We start from the raw sequence: 25621 nt of genomic DNA, 5'->3' as shown, positions 1-25621 counted from the left end.
CGCTAATGGCACGCATACCAGAGGCTAACTGCCTATGAAAACAGGCACAGAGGCACTGAAAGAGGATTTCACCCATCTAATGAACACACTAGACTAGACAAATATCAAGATGTATCCATCAGTGGACCAATTGCATGCTTTTGCAGAGGACAAGAAGCCTTCAGTCGACTCCTTCAGACATTAAGCACCCCCCACAGTCCAAATGGAATGTATACAAAAAAAATTATAATAATAATTAAATATACTTTTAATTTTTTTTTCGTCGACCAATAGTCGACTAACGGCAAATTTTGGCCAATCCTAGTCGACCATCCAAATCCTTAGTCACCCATGGGAAGGTTCAGCATTTTGGACCGTCTCCTACCTGTTGAATACTGTCAGGTGGGGGCCTGGTTCTCCTCCATAGACCTGTAGGATGCGTATTTGCATCCCCGATCTTCCATCCTAGGGCTTACCTACGCTTCCTTTACAGGGTTTAGCGTATGAGTACCAGAGGCTGCTGTTCGGCTTTTCTCTGGCTCCCCGCATCTTCACCAAGTGCGTGGAGGCCGCACTGGGGCCTCTGCGTCGTCAGGGGTTACAAAGTGTATTCTGCCCTGACGACGTTCTGGTCCTTGGCGGTCAAGGTGGATCATCAGGTCTCATACCAGGCAGGTGGTGGAATTCCTCACCAGTCTGGGGTTTGCTGTAGACTGGAAGTAGAGTACTCCTCTTCCCAGTCAACGGGTGGAGTATTATGGGCATCCCTCTCAGAGCATGTTGTCGACACGCTCGGGAGGTTCCATCCTAGGACGGTTACGGCGCTGTCCGTGATGCGCCTGCTCGGTATGATGGCATCTGCTCAATCCGTGGTCCCTCTTGGCCTCCTCTTCACCTCATGAGGAGGATACGGAGGTGGTTTTTCCAGTATGGAAATAGACCCGGTGAGAGGCAAGTGGAAGTGGCTAAGGTTCCTGTGTCAGTACTGGGGGGCCCTCACCAGGGGGGTCCCCATGGGCAGTAGGCTGTCACATGTCACGGTTTTCACCGACGCCTCCCTCACTGGGGACGCATCGGGCCAACGCAGTAGGGGGCAGCTGGCAAGACCATGCTGCCCGGTCTGCGCTACGTTCAATGTGTTGGTATTGAAGGCGGTCCTTCTGGTCCTCAAACGGTGTTTGATCAGGACGGACAATACGACGTCAGCGTCGTATATCGACAGACAGGGAGGAGTACGCTCCCCCCGTCTGCACCGGGCGGCTGGCTATGGGCGTTCTCCATCTGCGCAGCCTGAGGGCTCTCCACATCCCCGGCAGGGTGAATGTGGGTACAGGTGTGATGTCGCGGGGCGGTCCTCACCCTGACGAGTGGGGATTACGTCCGGACATAGCCGGGCAGGTCTGTCCTTGGTCATCGCGGGCCCTCTCTCAAGCGCACGGGTCTCTGTGGCAGTCCCTGTGCTGGGCCAGCCGCTGATGGTTTGGCTGGTGAGAGGGTGAGTCTGGAGAGGATGGACCCTTCTGTGGTCGACACCATCCGGATCGTGCATGCTCCCTCCACTATCGCGGTTTACGCGGGTAGGTGGCGTATTTTCCAAGAGTGGTGTAAGGTGGGGGGCTGGGACCCGGTGTCCTGCCCCCTGGACGCTGTCCTTACCTTCCTTCAGTCTATTTTTGATAGACTGTCGGCTTCGACAGTGAGGGTATATGCTGCGGCTATATCCTCTTGTCATGAGGGGTTTGAGGGCGTTACGTCAGCCACCCTCTTGTGAAGTGTTTCCTGCTTGGCGCTCGGCGCCTTAAGCCGGTGAAACGTTCTCTGTCTCCGAGTTGGGACCTTCAATTGGTCCTCGGCCGGTTGTCCGAGGCCCCGTTTGAGCCTCTTGAGCAGGCGTCTTTGGAACAGCTGTCTTCAAGACTGCGTTCCTGCTGGCCATCACCTCCGCTGAGCGCGTGGGTGAGCTCTGTGCTCTCTCGGTGCGGCCTGAGTGCTTGTCTATTTGTGTCAATAGCGGTGCGACTCTGAGGCCTAATCCAGTCTTCGTGCCAAAAAATATCCGGAGTTCTTTTTCGCTCCAGGGATATTGTGGTTCAGGCGTTTCATCCGCCTCCTCACGCTGGTGAGTTAGAGGCGAGCCTTCACCTGTCGTGTCCAGTCCGGGCTTTGGGGGTTTACCTCAACCGGACTCAGGACCTCAGGGCTACCGATCAGCTCTTTGTTTGTTACGGTGGCTCTCGCGCTGGTAAGGCACTGTCGAAACAGTGCCTATCACATTGGTTGGGCGAGGGCATTGCCCTTTGCTACACGTTGGCTGGGCTGGCCCCCCCTGGCACTCCACTCATGGAGTGGCGGCCTCTGCCGCCTTGTTAGGGGGGGCCTCGGTGGAGGACGTCTGTGCTGCGGCCTCCTGGTCCTCCCCGGGTCCCTTCGTTAGGGTTTACCTCATGGACATGACTGGGGGTTCTGTCTCCCAGGCGGTTCGGTGGGTTAGCAGGGTTGTGTGGCTGTGTGCCACAAGGTGTTGTGTCACACATGGTCCCGCCTGTGCTGTGCGTTTTAGGGGTTTCTAGTTCCCTCTTTTTCGCACTTTGGTGGAGTTGACTGCCGCCCCCTCTTCGCTAGGAAGGGGGGGTGACGGGACTCCCCTCCCCCCTGGTGGTAGGGCTTGCGGGTCCTCAGGGGGTGTATTTGTCGGGCCTCGCGTCTGCTCTGCCCCATATCTCGATATGGCGAAGAGCGAGACGCGATTGCCAGTACGAGTATATAACGATAGGTTATGTAACTAAATATAACCTAGTTATATGAGTACTGGCTGAGCGTCTCGCTCTTAGCGCACCCTGAGGTCCCTTGAGGGTTTTTTTCCTGATGGAAAACTTTTCCCGAGGAAGGGCGAGTATGACCACGCCTGGTGACTTATAGGAGGTCACTGGGTGGGGCCTGGTCAAGTGCAAGGTTGTTTTGTTTTCGTTCATGTAGTACAATAGGTACAGGAGATGAGGTATATCTCGATATAGCGAAGAGCGAGACGCTCAGCCAGTACTCATATAACTAGGTTATATACATAACCTATCGTTTTTTATACATTTTGTATGTACTCTATGTTTTTACTTTTATTACATGTTACATTTAATTGCCTTGTGTGCGTTTTTTTCTTCTTCTTGCGTCATTACTGTTTTCACTGCTGCACAACCAACCTCTCCCCCTGCCTCCCGGGCACGAATACATTCTACCTGACTTGATCTGCGGGCGACCTGAGAAACCCAGAACCTGCGGGCGACCTGAGAAACCCAGAACCTGCGGGCAACCTGAGAAACCCAGAACCTGCGGGCGACCTGAGAAACCCAGAAGCTGCGGGCGACCTGAGAAACCCAGAACCTGCGGGTGACCTGAGAAACCCAGAACCTGCGGGCGACCTGAGAAACCAGAAGCTGCGGGCGACCTGAGAAACCAGAAGCTGCGGGCGACCTGAGAAACCCAGAAGCTGCGGGCGACCTGAGAAACCAGAAGCTGCGGGCGACCTGAGAAACCCAGAACCTGCGGGCGACCTGAGAAACCCAGAAGCTGTGGGCGACCTGAGAAACCAGAACCTGCGGGCGACCTGAGAAACCAGAAGCTGCGGGCGACCTGAGAAACCCAGAAGCTGTGGGCGACCTGAGAAACCAGAACCTGCGGGCGACCTGAGAAACCAGAAGCTGCGGGCGACCTGAGAAACCAGAAGCTGTGGGCGACCTGAGAAACCCAGAAGCTGCGGGCGACCTGAGAAACCAGAAGCTGTGGGCGACCTGAGAAACCAGAAGCTGTGGGCGACCTGAGAAACCAGAAGCTGTGGGCGACCTGAGAAACCAGAAGCTGTGGGCGACCTGAGAAACCAGAAGCTGTGGGCGACCTGAGAAACCAGAAGCTGTGGGCGACCTGAGAAACCAGAAGCTGTGGGCGACCTGAGAAACCAGAAGCTGCGGGCGACCTGAGAAACCCAGAAGCTGCGGGCGACCTGAGAAACCAGAAGCTGCGGGCGACCTGAGAAACCCAGAAGCTGCGGGCGACCTGAGAAACCAGAAGCTGTGGGCGACCTGAGAAACACAGAAGCTGCGGGCGACCTGAGAAACCCAGAAGCTGCGGGCGACCTGAGAAACCAGAAGCTGTGGGCGACCTGAGAAACCAGAAGCTGTGGGCGACCTGAGAAACCCAGAACCTGCGGGCGACCTGAGAAACCAGAAGCTGTGGGCGACCTGAGAAACCCAGAAGCTGTGGGCGACCTGAGAAACCCAGAACCTGCGGGCGACCTGAGAAACCCAGAAACTGTGGTGGATTAAAGGTTTCAGCTGCATCATTCTGGCCAGGAAGTAAATGGCATACATGAATGTTTTAGCTCTGATGTGGGCCACAGGGGGGTTGAAGTAGTGTTCATGACAAGCGACCCGGCACCACGCTCCTGCAGTGTTGTAGTACTCGAGTCCAGGACTCTGGACTGATTTTCAGGACTTGTGACTCGACTTGGACATGAGCACTGACTGCATTCAGACTCGGAAGGTGCAGACTCTGACTTGGACTTGTTGATAAATAGTTATTTATAAAAATTAAATGTATAGGCCCTAATCATTTGGCATAAGATATTGATGGCTAGTGCATTTGTATGGCTATTGTGTCACAAAGTAAATAAACTCCCTTTGAAATGGTGACCGCTGTGTCATTTATGTTTAATGTAGACCTTTTTTTATTTGTATGTCAGCTTTTTGACTGCCAGGGCTCGACTCTGGCTCTTCTTTGGTGACTCGAAACACTGGGGACTCGACCTTGAGATTTAGTGACTCGACTACAACACTGCACTCAAGTTTCTCAAGTTTCTTTAATAGTTGTCATACAGAAGTACAGAATACTTTTATACAAAATGCTTCTTACTGTTACGCTCCAGAGACTGTGCAAGACAAGATAAGTATGAAATAAAATAACATAGTATAGCATGTAAATTAGAAGTAAAAAATGAGGTCACAGTGTTCAGTATAGACATATGTACAATGTTTGATGCAGAGTAGACGTAACTGAGTTACCATATAATATACAATACTGTGTAGTGTACTAATATACAATACTATATAGTGCAAGGCAGAAATAGGATGAGGTGCAATTTAGGTACAATTTACAGTAGGTGTACGAGTTGTAGTGCAAATCCTTTATCAATAAATATAAAGTGTGTTTGTGTGATCTAAAGTGTGGAGAGTGGGTGCTGCAGTGTGTTGTTTGTTTAAGTGAGTGTGTGCGTGTGGGTGTGTGTGCTGTGTGCATTTAATGGTTGTTGCACAGTGTTTATTGTTCGTTTAGCAGCCTGATGGCCTGGGGATAGAAGACACCTGGACAAGAGGCAGGGGAACTATGTGAGAATGCTGTTCATCGACTACAGCTCAGCATTCAATACCATAGTCCCCTCCAAACTCATAGCCAAGCTCAGGGACCTGGGCTTGAACTATGACCTCTGCCAGTGGGTCTTGGACTTCCTGACGGGCAGACCCCAGGTGGTAAGAGCAGGCAACTGCACCTCCTCATCCATCACGCTCAACATAGGGGCCCCCCAGGGCTGTGTTCTGAGCCCCCTCCTCTACTCCCTGTACACACATGACTGCGTAGCACAGCGGAACAACAACACCATCATCAAATTTGCTGATGACACAGTAGTGGTGGGCCTGATCTCTGCCAACGACGAAAGGGCCTACCTGGAAGAGGTAGAGAACCTGTCACAGTGGTGTCAGGAGAACTGCCTCTCCCTGAACGTCAGCAAAACAAAAGAGATGATTGTGGACTTCAGGAGGTCGGGGGTCAAGGACTACAGCCCCCTCAGCATCGACGGGGCACCGGTTGAGAGAGTGAGCAGTTTCAAGTACCTCGGAGCCCACATATCCGAGGATTTGACATGGACCACACACATTGACAGTGTTGTGAAGAAGGCACGACAACGCCTCTACTTCCTCAGGCGCTTAAGGAAGTTCCAAGTCAGTCAGAAGATCCTTAGGAACTTCTACTCATGTACAATAGAGAGCATCCTGACTGGCAACATCGCCTCCTGGTTTGGGAATAGCACTGCACAAGACCGTAGCAGACTACAAAGAGTGACACGTTCAGCCGAACGCACAATTGGAGGGGGGCTTCCCACCCTCCAGAACATTTACAACAAGCGGTGCAAGGGGAAGGCTAAGAGAATTATTAAGGACTCGAGCCACCCGAACAACTGCCTCTTTGAACTGCTGCGGTCAGGCAAGCGATACCGGAGTCTCAAGGCGAGCACAGAAAGACTCAGAAGAAGCTTCTATCCCTGACTCCTGACTGAGTGTGAAAATATCAAACCGTCAAGAGTAGCAAAAGGAAAAACAGATAGTGCTGTAATGGACTGTGTCACTTACTATAGAATGTCTGACATGTTGTTCACGCAGGTTCTAATGACATCAAAAGGGAAACAATACTGATTTATTTTACACATAATCTCACACACAAACAGTTTTGCACAAATGAATTTAGTTATTGAGAGTAAATGAGTTTGAATATGGCCACCGGTGATGTCATCAGGGACATTGAATTCTTGTTACATTACAACACCATGAAATGATGTAGATAGCAATACCATATTTTATAAAGTCTGCTACTTTATCATTTCATTGAGCTGTAACTCACACAACACAATGATTCAATGTCTCAGATGACATCACTGGTGGCGATATTCAAACTCATTTACTCTCAATAACTGTCAAACTAAATGAATGTGTGCAAAACTGTTTGAGTTTTTGGATATTTGTGAGATAATGTGCAAAAAAAATCAGCATTGTTTTTAGGTGAAGTGCCCCTTTAAGTTAACAACAGCTTAGAAGTTATAAAGTGATTTTAAATTGTGACTGTCAGACGCAGACACACACAAAAAGGGGAATCTAAAGTTACCACAGAGGGGTAACCACTGGAATCGCAGAGCGATGAGAGGGTGGAGGAAAACACAAGAATAAAATAAATAAAAATAAAAACTGTAGGAAACACAAAACACCAGTATAAAATAACTGGGTAAAAATCCCAAAATAACCACCACTGCCTAGCAGTTGAAAACAACAAGAAAAGCAATAGCACTAGAGACAGAGAAAACCTTAGAAGCATGAGCTTGAGACACTCCTGTACTATTGAGGGAAAAACATGAAATGGACACGCATCCGAACACAGTCAACCAAACCTACTTAAAGGCACTGCACACCTGACACCAATCAGGTGGCAATCAAGCCCACACACCTGCCACACCGCATGGCAATTAACTGCAGAGGCCAGTGATTGACAGCTGTCCCTCACAGAAAGACAAAATAAAGCCAAAGCACCTTAGAATAAACTAAAATAAAACCCACATAAACAGTGATCCATCACAGTGACACTGCTGACCTCTAGATATGAACTTGGTGCTAGGAAGCAACAGGAGAAAACCAGCGCATCAAAAGCTGTATTGTGTTCTTTGTGTGTCGGCCTACATAATCAGAGACAGGATTTTGCTCTTATGTCATGCTCAGGTTGGGATTCCTTTCTGCCCTGTTCTCGTTGACCATAGTCACACAGCAGTCATTTTGCTCCAAGTGGGAACCGGGGTGGAAAGGAATCCCAACCAGAGCATGATATAAGAGCAAAATGGCTGCCATGTGAATAGGTCAATGAGCACAGAGATTAATAATAATAATGCATTTTATTTGATTAAAGTTGAACTGTCTCTGATCAGACTGCTTGCGACGGGCTCCTGATCGGTTCACAACAGTCCCTGTTCTCTATCCGCGGTTACAACCAATGGTAGAAGGCCTATGTACGATTAATTTAAATATATTTGCATAAAAGATCAGCAGCAGAAAAGGGGAATCTGCAACACAAAAATGTAAACCAATCCGATGAACCCTTTCACTGCCGCACTACCAAACAGTTAACCCTTTCACTGTGACAATACACCGAAGGTTAACCCTTTAACTGCCACACAACAGCCGGTTAACCCTTTCACTACCACACAACAGAAGGTTCGTCGGTAGTGTGATAGTAAAGGGTTAACCTTCTGTCGTGTGCCCTTTAACTGCCACACAACAGCCGGTTAACCCTTTCACTACCACACGACAGAAGGTTCGTCGGTAGTGTGATAGTAAAGGGTTAACCTTCTGTCGTGTGGCAGTGAAAGGGTTAAGGTCTCGTACTGTAACCAATAAATTCATGGTGTTAGCATTGCGGCGTTGCCTCCGTTATATAGATGCAATTATATTTAGCATAGAAATATATTCATGAAATGATCCAAAACATGAAGTAAGAGACAGTTTCTTCCGCAGAGCCATCACCACCCTGAACTCTAACATGCACTAATAATTCACCTTGCCCCTCCTCCCACACTGTGCAACATCCTACCCCTCAAGTGCAATATCCACAGTGCAATACCCACCCACTACCATCTGACACTGTGATTGTTATTTGTGTATTGTTATTTTGTATATTGTTGTTATTTTGTATATTCAAGTTTGTTTTTATTTGTCAGAACAAAATTCTAAATATTGTACAGTATTGTAACATTGTCTTATTGTATAGTATTTTATGTTTCTTGTATAGTATAGTATTTAATGTTTCTTGTATAGTATTTTATGTTTCTCTTTTATTTCTTGTGTGATTTTATTACTGCACCTTAAGTTTGAGTCCCAAATCTCATTGTATACCAATATAATGACAATAAAGTACAATCTAATCTAATCTAACAATCTAATCACACACAAACAGAGTGACTCACTGCATGCTTACCTGAGAGCTTGGCAACCTCAAAGAACCTGGAGAAGAACATGGGCCACTTCTCACGGGCGTAGTCAACCACCTCTGCTTTCACAGACGCTGCTTTCTGCCTTGAAGTAATATATGAACCCTTGAAGAGGAAGAAGAAGAAGAAGAAGAAACATTGTTGCTGGTCCATTAATAAACAATTTTTGGAGCATTTAAAAGGGAACTTATTTTTTATTTGATTTTTTGGCTCAAAACTTTGTTTGACCGAGGGAAGCAACCATTGTCATTAGAGGATCAAGAAATCAAGGCAGGACTTGAGGTAGGTCATTTCTCTGTGCCTCACCTGCGTGTGGGCAGTGCTGACCATCTGCAGCCATTTGGCCTCTGACTTGGCTTCCAGCAGAGTGCTGGTGATGCAGTCTTGGATGGCACTTTTAACATCTTCTGGACTGCAGTCTGAGCCATGCTGGATGTACAAGTGTTTAGCTGCAAGCTGAACAAAATCATCCTCCTGTGTGAGGTAAAATAAGGATAGGATACAAGAGGGGTTACATCCGCTGAGTGGAGGGCAGGGATTTAATCAAATATGAGATTTATTTTATGTTGAAATAACTCTTCATTCTTCAGTGTAATTCAATGTACTGAAAAGCAGTTATATAAAAAAGCCAATATTCAGGCTTACTTAATACATTTTTTTGTTATTTTTAAAACGTAGAAAGCATATGCACAGCACAGATGTAAATTTTTGGGAGGCACAGAACATGCACATTTTCATTCAAAGAAATTGGAATGTGTCTGACGTACTTCTACCTCGGAGAAATAGTATAATATTATTCCAGTACTTTCTCCAACTTAAATGCAACTGATGTAGCGAGTACTTCTACTTGTAGTAATTGGAGTAATTGTATATTTCAGTACTCTTTCCACCTGGATGTAGCCTAATAATCCTACCATCTGGCTCTGGTACTCTCCAAACTTCAGACCGTGGATGATCTGTTTGTAGATGAGGTCGGTGCTGATGCCGTCCTCTTCACAGTTGTGCCAGGGGGAGAAGAGCTCCTTGCGGAAGTAGAGGCGCCAGGGAGCGTGCTGCTCCTGGCCCCCTTTCCTCTTCACCTCCTGCTCACACTGGGAGATGGCATCCATCACATGTTCCCGGCCGTTGCCCAGAGACCAAACCTTACGGGGGAAAGACATTAATGTAATTACTTCAATCTACTCCAGCCCCCCCCCCCCCCAACACTGGCAATGAGGATTGTGTTAGACTAAAACGTTCAATTATGTGCTTGTTCCGTGTAATTGTGCGCAGTTCGGTCCACACGTCTTTATTCCACATGAGTGCAAGGCGTGAAAGCTAATTCTTAGTTGGCCCAGAACTGGGACCCTAGTCACTGTACTGCCAGGTTCTGTAATGCCTTTAGCCTGGGGATGAACACTAATCAAGAGGTAAAGGGGCCTGTAGGAAGATATTGGCAGTCAGTTAAAAAACCTAATTACCCTGAAAACCCATTAGACACCAAGTGTTGTAGCAGAAGCCTCTCCCTGAACGTCAGCAAAACAAAGGAGATGATTGTGGACTTTAGGAGGTCGGGGTCAGGGACTACAGCCCCCTCAGCATCGACGGGGCACCGGTTGAGAGAGTGAACAGTTTTAAGTACCTCGGAGTCCACATATCCGAGGACTTGACATGGACCACAGTACATTGACAGTGTTGTGAAGAAGGCACGGCAACGCCTCTACTTCCTCAGGCGCCTAAGGAAGTTCCAAGTCAGTCAGAAGATCCTTAACAACTTCTACTCATGTACAATAGAGAGCATCCTGACTGGCAATATCACCTCCTGGTTTGGGAATAGCACCGCACAAGACCGTAGCAGACTACAGAGAGTGGCCCGGTCAGCCGAACGCACAATTGGAGGGGGCTTCCAACTCTCCAGAACATTTACAACAAGCGGTGCATGGGTAAGGCTAAGAGAATTATCAAAGACTCCAGCCACCCAAACAACTGCCTCTTTGAACTGCTGCGGTCAGGCAAGCGATACCGGAGTCTCATGGCAAGCACAGAAAGACTCAGAAGAAGCTTCTATCCCCAGGCCATCAGGATGCTCAACGAACAATAACACTATGTAACAACCATCAAATGCACTCACAGCACACACATCCACACGCACACACTCACTTTAAACAAACAACTCACTGCAGCACCCACTTTACACACTTTAGAACACCTAAACTTTACACTTTATATTTATTGGTAAAGAATTTGCACTACAACCCATACCTCATTACACCTTACTGTAAATTGTACCTAAATTGTACCTCATCCCATTTCTGCTTTGCACTGTATAGTATATTGTATAGTATATTGTATGGTAACTCAGTTACTTCTACTCTGCATTGAACATTGTACATATGTACATACTGAACACTTGTGTCTACATACTTGACTTCTATTTTATACTTGCTATACTTATTTTATTTTATACTTATCTATTTTTGTCTAGCACAGTCTCTGGAGCGTAAAAGAAAGAAGCATTTTGTATAAAAGTATTCTGTACTTCTGTATGACAACTAATAAAGAAACTTGAACTTGAACTTGAGAAGTGTGTGGGTTCTTTCTTTCCTTCTTTCCTATTTGTGGGATTTTTCTTTTAGCTTTTTTTTAACATCTACCTGTGTAATCTTAAGGTGCCTGGCTTTCTTGTATGCAAAAGAGTTACTCATGCTAGGGGCTACAGTAGATGTCCTGGTAGAAATTATAAACTGGTAGGAATGTGTGCTACAGTACAGATTTACCCATATTGTTTCTACTGTCTGATGATGTCCAGCCATGAAGACCTCAGTCCAAAATAAATACTAAGGTTGTACAGAGTGTTGTGAAAAAGATGTATATGTATTGCACAAGATTAATATTATACTGTATAATAATTGCACTGTTGGGCAAACTCTTGTACTCCATATTTTGTAGATGGCATTACAAGAGAAACAAATATACCGTGATACTTGTGTCAGATAGGCTGCATCAGCCACCCCTGACTCGTGCAATTGTTTACCTTTTCATACAAGGCCACGTAGATAGAAAAGCCAAAGGTGTCTTTGAGTTTGGCTTTCTGGGAGAGGACCTGGCAGATCTCCTTGGAGGTTGACGCAGAGTCGACGTGCAGGCTGACATTACGGCCGTCCATCAGAGACACAGACACGGCTATGGGCTTCTTCGTCTTCGTTGCCTATTGGAACATCAGAAATTAAAGTCGTTAAATGGTAAATGGTGCAGTTATATAGCGCCTTTTATCCAACACGCTTTTGTTCCTCACATTCAACCATTCAATCACACACCGACGGCGGAGGCGACCATGCAAGGTGCCAATCTGCTCATTGGGAGCTCATTAAGTGTCTCGCTCAAGGACACTTCAACACGCTGCCCAGGAAGAGCGGGAATCGAACTGGGAACCTTCCGATTACCAGACGACCAGTCTACCTCCTGAGCCACTGTCTCCCCGTTAGGTGCACCACTGTTCAGTCCGCCACGGTTAGGTGCGCCACTGTTAGGTGCGCCACTGTTAGGAGCGCCACTGTTAGGAGCGCCACTGTTAGTTGTGCCACTGTTAGGTGTGCCACTGTTAGGAGCGCCACTGTTAGTTGTGCCACTGTTAGGTGTGCCACTGTTAGATGCGCCACTGTTAGGTGTGCCACTGTTAGGTGCGCCACTGTTAGGTGTGCCACTGTTAGATGTGCCACTGTTAGGTGCGCCACTGTTAGGTGGGCCACTGTTAGGTGTGCCACTGTTAGGTCCGTCACTGTTAGGTGCTGACCAGACCTAAATGTACGTTTCCCATCTACTGGAGTGGTACCTGCAGCTCCAGCCAGTTGGGCGGCTCCCCTCGGACTCCGTTCATTACAGTACGCCGCAGTCTCTCAGCACAGTAGTCACCGTAGCCCCCGGGACCAATGCGGATGAAGCTTTGCAGGTACTGCCGAGTCGAGAGACAAAAAGTCACCATCAGATTATCAGTGAAGAAGACCAGTATGTTTCAGCCTGACTCAATGGATGCGGCTGCCTTTTCCCACCTTGATTAAGCCCTCGGATGGAGGGAATATTCCCAGACAGATGGAGAGCAGGATCCAACCGCGGAAGAAGCTGCCACGATTCCCGTTTTCCTGAAGCTGCTTGCAGATCTGACAGTAGATCTCATCTCTGCAAAGAGGAAAGAGGCATTAGGACTATAAAATAGTTTTACAATTGTTGTTAAAACCTTTTTATTTTTACAATTTTGGATATGAAAACAGATATGAGCATATATGAGTGTATAGAATTAAATACTACGCAACCTGAGGTCCCGCCTGACAATGGCGAATCCCACAATGATCTGCAGTTTTTCGAGAGACGTCATTGGCCGGTCCAGGGTGGCCCCCTCTCCAGTCATTATGTCATCTTCCTCAGCCACAGTCTGCATGGTTGGCGGTTTGGACACCTCATCCCGATCTTCTGACTGTAAAACACACCAGGAAGTTGCTAATCTGTAAATCGATTACAGGGGGTGGACTGACATGTTGACAGCAAAGTAGGGCTGTCTCCTTTTAGTCGATCAATCAGTCGGTTGGGTCTCAGTCGACCGATTAGTCTTTTTTCATACTTTTATCCAATGCTGAATGAGTTGTTTCCTGATGCCTCTATACCATCATATAACCCCTAGCTCTGCATGATAGCATGTGCAATAATGCTGTATATATACCCATCCTCACCTGTCTGTACTTACATGCACATAGTCCTTTAACACTTTGAATGCCATCCACGAGTTTTCTCGTGTTATTACCCCCCGGGTTGAATGCCCATCACGAGAATTTTTTTTTTTTTTTTATTAGCGATCTGAAATCATATTGCATCAAGCGAGCCTACCGTTGGAGATCCAGTCACCCCAGGCGCTCAGATGTGAAAAAAGCGCCCCCTATCGTCTCCCAGATGGTAAATCACCCTTCTGGATTGGACTCAATGAAAGTGAATGGGAGAAAGGATTTCTGACTCCACATTTTACGTCTCACTCACGCAGTTGGCATCACTCCGGAGCCTGAAGACCAGCGGGGATTATGTGTTCTACTGTATACACGGTTGATCTATACAATGATCGATTTTTTCGAATGGTGATCAGGAATTGGAATAATCCATTTGGATACCATCTGATCTCAGGTAAGGAATCTACCGGTATGTTATCAGTCTTAGGATAATCAGACTCGTTTTCACGGATATATAAGCGTTTCCCCTATATGTGATATGGCTGTTTTGACTGTAAAAGCCATCAGGAAATAAGAGCAGCGATTATCAGCGCGCGGCACGAGCGTGCGTGCGCACACATATACTATCGATTATCTAGCGTTTATTTGAAAATGATTCATAAATAGGCCAACAAATTACAACGTTCTAGAATATTCCAGTAAAAGGCGATTATCATAGAATGGGTTGTTTTTTCCGCGAAAACGAGTGATTTTCAAAATGCTATCAAACGGAAATGAAGCGATAAAAAAACAATCTGCTTTGACAATGTTGACTGGAAAATGAGTCTTTGATAAGCGACGGGCAGATTAGACACATAGCCATAATTTTAAACATAGATTAGGCGATATTAACGTTAACATTGGAGTGGATTTGGGCATTCAAGGGGGTAAAAAGGAAAACACGGACTGGCTCTCAAAGTGTTAAGATATCTATATGTGTACATATCCTACTCTTACTAGTTACGCTGCTGGCCAGTAGTAGTCATACTCTATTTATTATACTACAACTCTGTACATACATCTGATTAACACTACACTCAGTAGTACTCATTTGTATATTTTGTACCCAGTTTAATCACCTGTACATTGTATATTTCTGTTGTACTTTACTGCCACATTTGCACTTTGGTTGGATGCCAAACTTCATTTTGTTGTACTGTACTTGTGCTGTATAATGACAATACATTTTAATCTAATCTAATCTGAAGAGGTCCTTCTGCAAGACTGCATGCGGGGAACACAGATTTGTTGATCAAATCAACTAATCGATTAGTCGTCAAATTCCTATGACTATTAGTCAATGAACAATTTCTTTAGCCGAGGACAGCCTTACAGCAAAGTATAGTGTGTAGAGCGTCACATCTTGCCCTCCCTATCTAGAGTGTTGACGACTGTGATAGGGTGTTAAAATGTTGTGCCACTCTCTAGTTGTTGGAGCAGGAAAGTATCTTGCTCCAGAAAAGTATAGCAGCAAGGTGTATGTTGTGCAGCGTTCAGATGCTTAACCCCATTCACTACCACACTACAGATGGTTAACTTCTGTAGTGTGGCAGTGAACGGTTAACCTTCTGTAGTGTGGTAGTGAAAGGGTTAACCCTTTGTCGTGTGGTAGTGAAAGGATTAACCCTTTGTAGTGTGGTAGTGAAAGGGTTTAACGGCAGGAAAAACTAGAGAAATTCTGAGGGCTCTCGTCTCACCTCCTCTTGAATGATTGAGGGCTTCCTGGCACGAGAAGGGGATCCTGAGATTCCATTCTCTGGAATAGAGGATGTTTTTCTGCTCCTGGTCAGCAGGTCAGTGAACGTGGATCCCTTTCTGCTCCGAGGTTTATCTTCTGGGGCCGTGGAGGACTTGCGGCTCAGGATCACCTCCTCCGGCATGGCGGAGGCCTTTCTGTTTCGCGTTAGCAAGTCCGTGAACGTGGAGGCTTTCCTGCCCTTGGGTGCCTCCTCCGGGACGGTGGAGACATTTCTGTCCTTTTTGTTCCTCAGCACCCTCTTAGAATAGAAACATATTCACGGGGAAGCATTTCATCAAATGACGTTTGAACAATGATCTGATTACGAGTCTACTTAAGCATTACATCACGCGCAGGAGTGGTTTGTGACCAATAAACCATGCCTAGGGGTGGTCGTTAGACCCCCCTAGGCATGGTTTATTGGTCACAAATCACGACTGCAAGTGGTGTAAAGCTTTTATACAACTGCCAGATTCATCCAACCTTATTTCTATACAATAAACACACATTAATCGAAGATTTATTGAAAAAACCATCCGCCAGAAAAAGTAGTTCCCACAACTACAAAAAAGACAAGTTACCTCCATGTGGAAGCAGCTTGAAGTGCATCCAACCAAACTAACACATCCAACTGTGTATTATTGGAATGATTGAGAGAAGTTGCCTCATGTGGAAGCAGCTTGAAGTGCATCCAACCAACTAACACATCCAACTGTGTATTATTGGAATGATTGATTGAAAATTTTATTACCAGATGCAGAATGGGTACAATACAGTACGGCTCAATACACACAATTGTTAAGGGAATGCAGACCTACTTTCCATAGAACTTCATTCTTAGATGCTTCTATATAAAGTAGGTAAAACAAATTAAAAGGTTTTCTTTGCCCTATAGGAAAAAAAACGTTTTCTTCGCCCTATTTTTTTATTTATTTCTTTTAGCCTAAACTTAACCAGTTGGAAACCAGGGGGCGGCTAGGTGGTGTAGTGGTCTAAGGCACTCGCCACCAGTGTGGAGACGCTAGGATTCGCGTGTTCGAATCCAGCTCTCCACATTGTTTTTCAGTTTGGCTGGTCGTCCGCAGTAATACACATTGGCCGTATTACGGGGAGGGAAAAACTGAAGGGTGGGGATCGAACGTTGTGAACAAGCGACTCCTACAAGTCGGTTGGTGCGCCTGCGCAGTAGAATCAGGAAGTGTCGGGGGCAGCGTGAGCCTCCCACGCGTTACTCCTCGACACTGAGAGGTCGAGCTGCGCAGGTGAAAAGATGCGACTGCTGTTACCTCAAGTACCGGAGGGGACTTGTGCTATGTATGACTTAGTCCTCACTGCAGCCGGCTTGTGGGAGGCAAGAAACAGCGTTCGTGACAGGGGAGGGTTGAATTGGATGATACGAAATTGGGATGGGAGAAAAATATAGAAAAATGGGAGAAAAAGTGGATCAAAAAAAAAACCAGTTGGAAACCAGGGGTACAGTAATAAAATTAGCAATCAACCAATCAATCAATTCAATAGACCATGCTCACTTAAAACAGCGCTGCTTCTCTCTCAGTCTGACTCCCCCGCTGTTGCAGACAGGAGTGTGTGTGTGTGTGTGTGCGTGTGTGTGTGTGTGTGTGTGTGTGTGTGTGTGTGTGTGTGTGTGTGTGTGTGTGTGTGTGTGTGTGTGTGTGTGTGTTGTGGGTACGCCAGCGTCGGACAGTGTGAGAGTGAACGCTGCAGTCAGTGGGAAGGAAGTAGAAATTTAAATCAATCAATTAATCTATCAATCAATCCGCGATTTTTCTTTTGTTCTAGATTGACTCAAGACCCATCAATTACATCATCCAACATTGTTTAAAGGACTAACACATTCCCCTTGACAGAATCGCTTCATATTTAGTCGTTATGGGCTTATGGCGCTATCAACATTCTGGCGCTATCAACATTCTCCCGGAGTGAGCCGGCGGAGTGATTATGTGATTCGGTTGTGGGCGGGTCCTGAGCCCAGGACCGTGGATTGTTGCCAATAAAGACGTGTAAATGGCCAATCAGAATCGAGAAATTTGCATGCCGTTGTATAAAACATCATACAGGCCATAGAATTCAGATGTGTCTGCCGTGCAACATAGAAATCCCATACTGGTCAGAGATCCTTAAGCAGTGTCTCAGGGTTTTATACTTATTTTTTAAGCACTGTTATTAAATGCTGCATCCTGGCTTTAACAAGCACTAAAGAAATCCATGAAACCTTCTTTACGATTTCGAAGAACCGTTGCATAGTCAAATTGGATTAATCTTAATCACATTTGAGCGCAAGAAAATGCTTCCATGTAAACCAGAGATGGAAGGCTCTATAGCAACTGCTCATGATGAACCCCAGTGTTTTGAGTCTCTGCCCACCTGATCCAACCCCACCATGTGACTGAGACGACGGTTTTCCCTAGAGACCAGGTCCTGCGGGAGGGTGCGGTCTGCAGTGGTGGGGCCCCTGGACTGGACTTGCCTCTTGGGCTCTGGGAGGTCTCCCATGAACCTCAGGATGATCCACCACACCGTCAACGAGGCCTAGAGGGTCAAGTTGAATCAGGTCAAGTCAAATTGTGATTTTAAAGGAACACACCAACTTTTTGGGAAATTTGCTTATTTGCCATCTACCCTGGAGTTAGACAAGCAGATACATACCCTTTTCTTCTCTGTGCATGCATTACGCTTAGGGAACAGCCGCACCGTTAGCCTAGCTTAGCGTCATTCACTGGAAGTAGGTGTGCCAGTGTAGCCTAGTTCCCAACAGTCACGAAATAGACTCCAAATACAACTCCAAAACGTTCCTGTAAACATGTTGTGAGCTGTGTATTTATATTTACCACGTGGAGAAATAAAAAAAGATTATTCTACATTTTTGTTTTCTAAGCAGATATATACTCTGAAATTTTTTTTGCAGAACCACTGCTGCCTGGGCGCAGTGATTTCATCACATCAAAAGCCCAGTTTTTTTTAAAACAACAGGGGTTTTGAGGTGATGAAATCACTGCGCCCAGGCAGTGGTTAGGCAAAAAAAAATCCGATTATACGTCTGCTTAGAAAACCAAAATGTCGCATAATTTTTTCTTTATTTCTCGACGTGCTAAATACATAGGTCACAACATGTTTACAGGAACGTTTTGAAGTTGTGTTTGGAGTGTATTTCAGATTACAAAGGAGAAGAAAGGGGTATGTATCTGCTTGTCTAACTCCAGGGTAGATGGCAATAAGCTAAGCTTCCCAAAAAGTTGGCGTGTTCCTTTAAGGAAATATCCCTAATATAATGAATGAAGATGGTGTAAAACAAGTACCAGGACATCTCCTTCGTCCTCATGGTAGAGAAGAGGCTGTCGGAGCCTCTGGCGGATATGGTTGTGAGTGGCTGCACCCTGGAAGTACATGGAGGCAAATTTGGAGAAGGGGTACTCGTCCAGAACGTCATAATCATTCTCTGGGACCTCTTCTTCCATTATGGGGATGTCATCCAGGTCCGATTCCTCCACTGAGCTTCTCATCAACACATCCTGAAAATACACAATACACACATGCACTCTTAAAACATAAAACATAAAAGCGTCATCTAAATTACTAAATGTAAATGTAATGAAGAAAAAAAGAAACAATCTTTGCTACAAAATTATTGTCCTTGCCTATATTACTACCTACTCTGCCAATATGTCTATACTACTATGCACTCAAGACAGTAGCACCCAAGTTCAACACTGTTTGATGAACATTGTTACTTAGCTGTCAGAGTTGTACCCTTCCTACTGACCTGTTGTACAGAACTTGTAAGTCGCTTTGGATAAAAGCGTCAACTAAATGGAAATGGAAAACAGATGTGTTGAAATGACACAATATATGTCTTTTCCCCCTAACTAAACACATACAGGTGTGTTTTCATGGGTTGAAGAACAACATATTAATAGCAACATAATTTACCCATCTCAAACCCCGCCCTCTTTTCTTGATCCTCCGATCACAACTGTCGCTTCCCTCGGACAAACAAAGTTGACGGACGTTCAGTAACTCAACCCACCTCTGGGAGGAAATCAAACATGTTGTCCACCTCCTGGTCTGTGATGGCCCCTGAAAAGACTTGTTGCTCCATCTCTTTCTTCTCCCTGATCTCCTTCTGCCTCAGGACTTCCACCAGGCGTCGCTGCCGCTCCAGTTTGGCCAGAAGTTCCTCTTGTTTCTCTTTAGCAGAGAGGTACATCTGAAAGAAACAACCTTTATTTACACAGGGTAGGTTCCAGGGTTCCCACAGACATTGCAAAATGAAATTCAAGGACTTTTAAGTACTTTTCCAAGCACTATTTTTCATTTTCAAGGACGTCGGAGGATACAATTCACTTTTAAATGCTTTAAATCACACACGAATAAATGAGGAAAAGCAGTTGGAGCGTGTGAGACCGCGTCAGATTTTATTAAAACGTATTAAAACAAAAACAAAAAAATTCTTGATTGAGAACAATTTGATCATGGATGAACAAAACATTCATTTTTTTTAACCAACTTTTTCTCCTCCTCTTTCTGTGATTTTTCTCCCATCCCAATTTCCTCTCGTGCCAATTCTCCCTCCCCTGTCCTGATCGTTGCTCGCATGTGCCCCCCACTGGCCGGTCGTAGGGAGGATAGAAGCCCATCACATGTCCCCTCCGATACATGTGGAGGCAGCCAGTCACTTCTTTTCACCTGCCAGCGCGGACTCTCATTGGCGAGGTGTAACGTGTGGGAGGCTCACACTGCCCCTGCAATCTCCTGTCTTTGCTGTGCAGGCGCCCTGACCGACCTGTAGGAGTCGCTGTTTACAACGACCAGATTACCACCCATCGACTCCCCTCCCACTGACTCTGCCAATTGAGTCAGTATGACGGCCGGCCAAAGCCGGAGGCAACGCTGACAGCCGGATTCGAGACCGGTGTCTCTTGCGTTGGTGATGAGCACAATGTCCGCTGCGCCACCCAGCCGCCTTGAACAAAACATTCATGAAATGAAATACCTGGGTTCCATCCTAGAGGCAAATCTTTCCGGTGACAAGATGGCATCCAATGTAATCAAAAAAGTCAACCAACAAACAAGATTCTTGTACCGGATCTCCTCTCTGGTAAACAAGAATACCCTGAAGACTCTAACAGGAGCACTCATTCAACGACGACTATGCTTGCACCTCATGGTAGATGGTACCAAAGCACCTCAAAGGCACTAAAAACAATATTACAAACATCCCAAAACAAACTGGTCAGACTACTGCTTGACCTTACTCCTAGAACCCACCTCACCCCTGCCCATTTTGACAACCTAGGATGGCTTAGAGTAGACGACAGAGTACAGCAACTTGCAATGGGCCTGGTCTACAAGATACACTACACCACTAAGGTACCCATGTACATGTCGAAATACTTCCCAAAGGTCAGTGAATAGTACCACGACCACAACACATGTTCATTATGCTTGCTCAACTCTCTATTGTTCCTGGATCTATGCTGTTTTATTGGGTCATTGATGGTATTCTCCTAATTACTAAAGATCAAGATGGATAATACAAAAGGACTTAAAATTATACACTTGAACATAAGGAGTCTCAAACACAAAATTGACATATTACGGCCGTGGGTGGAACAGCACAAACCCAATGTAATTACACTTTCTGAAACCTGGCTTAATAACAAGATATCCAACAATGAAATCAAGCTAACTAATTATGTCATATAGAACTGATAGAGGTTCGAGAGGTGGTGGTGTAGTCACTTATGTGTCATCAGATCTTGCTGCTGAATTAATTGTGCCTGCAGTTGTCCCTGTTCATTTTGAGGGCATTTTTGTGAAGGTAATCCTACACGAGAACAAATATATAACAATTGGTAACATCTATAGACCCCCTTCTGCTCCTGCTGATTCCTTCAACTGTTTAGTCTCCACCATAAATTCTATTCATGACAAAAATGAACTTTTTGTCATGCAGAGATTTTGAAACAGAGATTTTAACCGTTGCTGGTTGGATAAAGCCTAAAAAAATGCTAAAAACATTATTGGGAACTTGAATCTAACCCAGCTAATAAGTGAGCCCACTCGGGTTACATCCACTTGCCAATCTCTGCTAGATTGGATCTTGGTCTCGACTCACACCCTAATCGTATCATTGATTCAGGTATTTTGGCAGATTGCTTTAGTGACCATTGCATGGTGTTCTGCATTTGGAAAATCAAATTACCCAAACTTCCCCCAAAATTTATAAAAATTAGGCAAGATAGAAAAATCAATGTTGATGAATTCATTAATGATCTAATTTCAGTTAACTGGGACCGATATCAAATCATCTCAAATGTTCATGAAGCTTGGGAATTCCTTCACACAGAACTAACCAGAATTATCGACAAACATGCTCCATTCAAAACTATCAAAGTTAAGGGTAGTCACCTTCCATGGATAACTTCTGACCTCATCAGTACCTTCAGGCAGAGAGATAAGGCATGGGCCACATATCGTAAGACTAAGGACAATGCAAACTGGGAAACATACAGACAGCTTAGAAATAAAAGTTAAATATTGACTCGGAATGCAAAATCTAATTATTATAAAGAATCTCTCAACTCTGATTTTAAAAACACTAAACAATTTTGGATTTTTTTTTAACTATAACTAATTCATCTGATAAAAATACTCATTGTAATCAATTAAAAGTTAATAACACCATATTGCATAATCCTCTTCTTGTAGCTCAAGCCTTTAACTAACACTTCTCTTCAGTTTGTACTCCCACAATACCGGATCCTTATGTCATCTGTAAAAATGCACCACCTTGCAACAGCTCCTTCTCGTTCACGAAAATCTCACCTATTGATGTTCTGAATGCTATAAAAGACCTCAAAGTGTGTAGTGGCCCAGGCCTAAATGGTTTAGAAAGCAAATTTCTCAAACTTGCTCCACACATTTTGATGTACCCCCTCTGTGATCTCTATAATCTGTGTTTATTATCACATGAAATACCATCCATCTGGAAGCACTCAAAAATCACTCCTCTCCATAAAGCAGGCAATGTACTAGATCCCAATAATTACAGACCAATAGCAATTATCTGTTCCATAGTAAAAGTCTTTGAAAAGTTAATTTACAAACAACTGTCTAATTATCTCAGCAACAACAATATTTTATCACCTTCGCAATCTGGGTTTCGCTCTAATCATTCCACAACTACTTTATTAAAACTCACTAATGATATATTTTCTTCATCTGGTAATGGTAATCTCACTGGTGCAATATTTATTGATTTAACAAAAGCCTTTGATTTGGTCAACCATTATCTCCTATTAGACAAACTGTACGCTATTGGCCTCTCACGCAATTCCCTAAATCAAATCAAATGTATTTGTAAGGCCCGACAACACACGTTAATGTCCCCATGGGCCCTACTCTGGTTTAATTCATATCTGCACAAGAGAAAACAGTGTGTTGCTATACAGGATGGTAGATCTGAATTGGCAGTACAGGAACGTGGGGTGCCTCAAGGCTCAACATTAGGCCCGCTCTTGTTCTCAATATTTATTAATGATCTCCTCAATTTTCACAGGTTGTAATGCTCAACTCTATGCCGACGACACAGTGATATATACATCTCAATGATATATACATCTCAATAAACTCGAATCATGGCTCTCGGCTAATAAACTACTAATCAACTAAACTAAAACTAATACTATCCTCTTTGGGACCATCCATAATCTTGCATCCAAAACCATTAATAAACCATTTAATATCACTTGGCTGGACGGTACACAACTGCATAGAGTTGATCACATTAAATACCTTGGTCTATGGCTTGATTCAGAACTCTCATACAAATGTCACATATTGTTAGAAAAGTCAACTTTAGTACTGGTGTTCTCTACCGCAACAGAAAATGTTTCACACTCCCTGTCAGAAAGAAACTGGTTCATCAACAAATTTTACCCATCATGGATTATGCTGACGTAGTTTACCAAACTGCATCTAAAACCAACCTTCTTCCACTAAACACATTATTCAACCGTCTATGCAGATTTGCTCTTGGCTGCCCATATTTGACACACCACTGCACCATGTATGAAAACCTTAATTTGCCATCTCCCACAGTAAGACGACAGCAGCACTGGTTACAGTTTATTTTTAAATGTATTCACTTCAATTATCCGCAATATCTCAAACAGTATATGGACCCTTTCACCTCTAGACATCAACTGAGACACTGTGCACAGCTATTTTTTAAAGTTCCAACAAATGTAACCACCTCAGTTGGCAAAAAATCATTCATGTTCAAAGGTCTATCTGACTGGAATAATCTTCCAGTTCATATTCAATCTATAACATCCTCCAAACTGTTTAAAACGGCGCTGTCCTCTCACCTTGAGATTACTTGTTTATGTTTCCACCAATAATAGTATAACAGATCTTTGAAGCAATCACTTGAATATGTGCTCTGTTTTGTTGTTTGTTTGTCTTATGTTCCTCTTGTTTGATGTTGTTTGAAGCTGTTTATTATTAATTTTATCTTGTTTTGTGTTTGGTTTTTGTTTTGTTATGTTTAATACAGATATGTAATTTATGTATTTTGTAAGCTGTGGACCCCCTCGAAAACTAGATGGTTCATCTCAAGGGGTAATTCCAAATAAAGAATTTCAATATATAACACCAGAGGGAGTTCCACAAATCATGTTCAACCCAGATTCGGCTCAAACAAGGGACTAAACACGTTTCGCAATTATTATGGAATTATAATTATGGAACGCCCTACCCACAGCCGTAAAAAAATGTGAATCCCTACCTGTAATGTTTGTGGTGCACAATAATGAGGAGATGGTGGTTTTCTATCAGAGCGTTTAATGGGTGTAGTTCTAGGTTACATTACATACTGCAAACTCTCTAGCCACCTAGGCTACTGCCAGTGACGTGATGACGTCACTCCGTAGTACAGTAGTTTGGAATACTACATTACTCCTTTTTTTTTAAGAAGACAAACTGTCAAATAAACATGTATAAATAACATTATACATTATACATCTTTGCACTACAGAACGGGTGTGCGTCAGTACTCAAGCATAACATGCATAAATTAACCATGAAACATTTCTGAAGGATACTTGTGAGGTTGAACAGTCTCTTTAAAAATGACTCATTCACAGTCCTTCAGTCATAGTCAAGTAGGTAAGCTGGAGGCTGTCTCTGCTGCCTGACTGGATATCTGGGCGGCGGCGGTGCTGGTTCAGCATCTTCATTGTCGTCCGGATCAGGATCCATGTCTGGGTCTAGATGTGGCAGCGGACGTCGCTGTGCCTCAGGATAGATCTTTTTGAAGAATGAACTGTTCCTCGTTGTGGGACTGTTGTGGCATAGCCATGCCGTCCAGCAGTCACCATGGAGCCTTTCACACTTGTGACTGTGAGTGGTTCTTTTCTGTAGGGTGGTGTGAGTTTGTTCTGCCTCGGCTGACGACAGAGCACAGTGTCACCTGGCACGATGTTGGATTGTGTAGCATGTCGTCGGTTGTCAGAACAAGCTTTCATTTTAGACTTCGCCTCAGTGTCTCTCTTGCGCACCTTGCTATCATTAGGAATGGTGATACACCAGGCGGATGGTATCTTGGTGTTCATTGGTCTCTGGAACATCAGTTCTGCTGGTGATCTTCCTGTCGTGCAGTGGGGTGTAGATCTGTACTCACTGAGGAAGATGTTCAACTGCTGCTTCCATGGCAGACTTTGCATCGGGGCTATCCGGATGATCTTGCCAAGAGTACGCATAAATCTTTCAGCGGTGGCGTTAGCCTGCGGCCACAAAGGTGTTATTTTCCTGTGATGGAATCCCATGTAACTGGCAAACTGGGAAAACTGTGAGCCGTTAAACGGAGGTCCATTGTCTGTCCGGACGACTCTGGGTATCCCAAACAGGGAGAAGACACTGTCCATGCTGGGTATCACCACATTGGCGGATGTAGAACGGATGATGTTCACTACAGGGTAGCGTGTGTAGTCGTCTACGATCACCAGCAGGTATTCTCCAGACGGGAGGGGACCGTATAAATTTAAACTCACAGAATGCCACAGAGCTTCTGGTAGCTCTGACATCTTGAGTGGTTCCGTTGTAGCCTGACACGCTAGGCAGTTCCGACTGAGGGCTTCAGCCTGTTGATCAATGTTGGGAAACCACACCTTCTCTCGGAGGAGGGCTTTGGTCTTTGCAATGCCTTGATGGCTTTCATGTGCAAGTTCCAGGACTCTCTGCTGTAGGGACAAGGGCATGACGATCCTGCTTCCCCGGAGTATAATGTCCTCGCTCGCTGAGAGTGTGAGTTCCGTGCTGACATGTCTATACTGCCGTAGTGCATGAGCATTTGGCGTTTTATCT

General features: G+C 45.0%; 1 protein-coding gene across 1 annotated transcript in view; it reads right to left on the bottom strand.

Moving 5' to 3' along the window:
- myo7ba (myosin VIIBa) overlaps nucleotides 1-25621 on the bottom strand; it is a gene marked incomplete at its 5' end in the record, with an annotated part of 103962 nt that overhangs the window by 24950 nt on the left and 53391 nt on the right. The window contains 11 exons of the mRNA XM_084308396.1: nucleotides 8755-8872; nucleotides 9074-9241; nucleotides 9682-9909; nucleotides 11781-11954; nucleotides 12579-12698; nucleotides 12796-12922; nucleotides 13057-13217; nucleotides 15195-15494; nucleotides 17621-17785; nucleotides 18553-18765; nucleotides 19281-19460. Coding sequence (XP_084164522.1) covers nucleotides 8755-8872; nucleotides 9074-9241; nucleotides 9682-9909; nucleotides 11781-11954; nucleotides 12579-12698; nucleotides 12796-12922; nucleotides 13057-13217; nucleotides 15195-15494; nucleotides 17621-17785; nucleotides 18553-18765; nucleotides 19281-19460 — 1954 coding nt within the window. The remainder of the gene's footprint in view (nucleotides 1-8754; nucleotides 8873-9073; nucleotides 9242-9681; nucleotides 9910-11780; nucleotides 11955-12578; nucleotides 12699-12795; nucleotides 12923-13056; nucleotides 13218-15194; nucleotides 15495-17620; nucleotides 17786-18552; nucleotides 18766-19280; nucleotides 19461-25621) is intronic.

Source organism: Notolepis coatsorum (genome assembly GCF_963971535.1).
Source record: "Notolepis coatsorum genome assembly, chromosome: 2".
Taxonomy (NCBI): Eukaryota; Metazoa; Chordata; class Actinopteri; order Aulopiformes; family Paralepididae; genus Notolepis; species Notolepis coatsorum.
The sequence above is the reverse complement of the archived record's forward strand: the minus strand, read 5'-3'. Positions and strand labels throughout refer to the sequence as shown.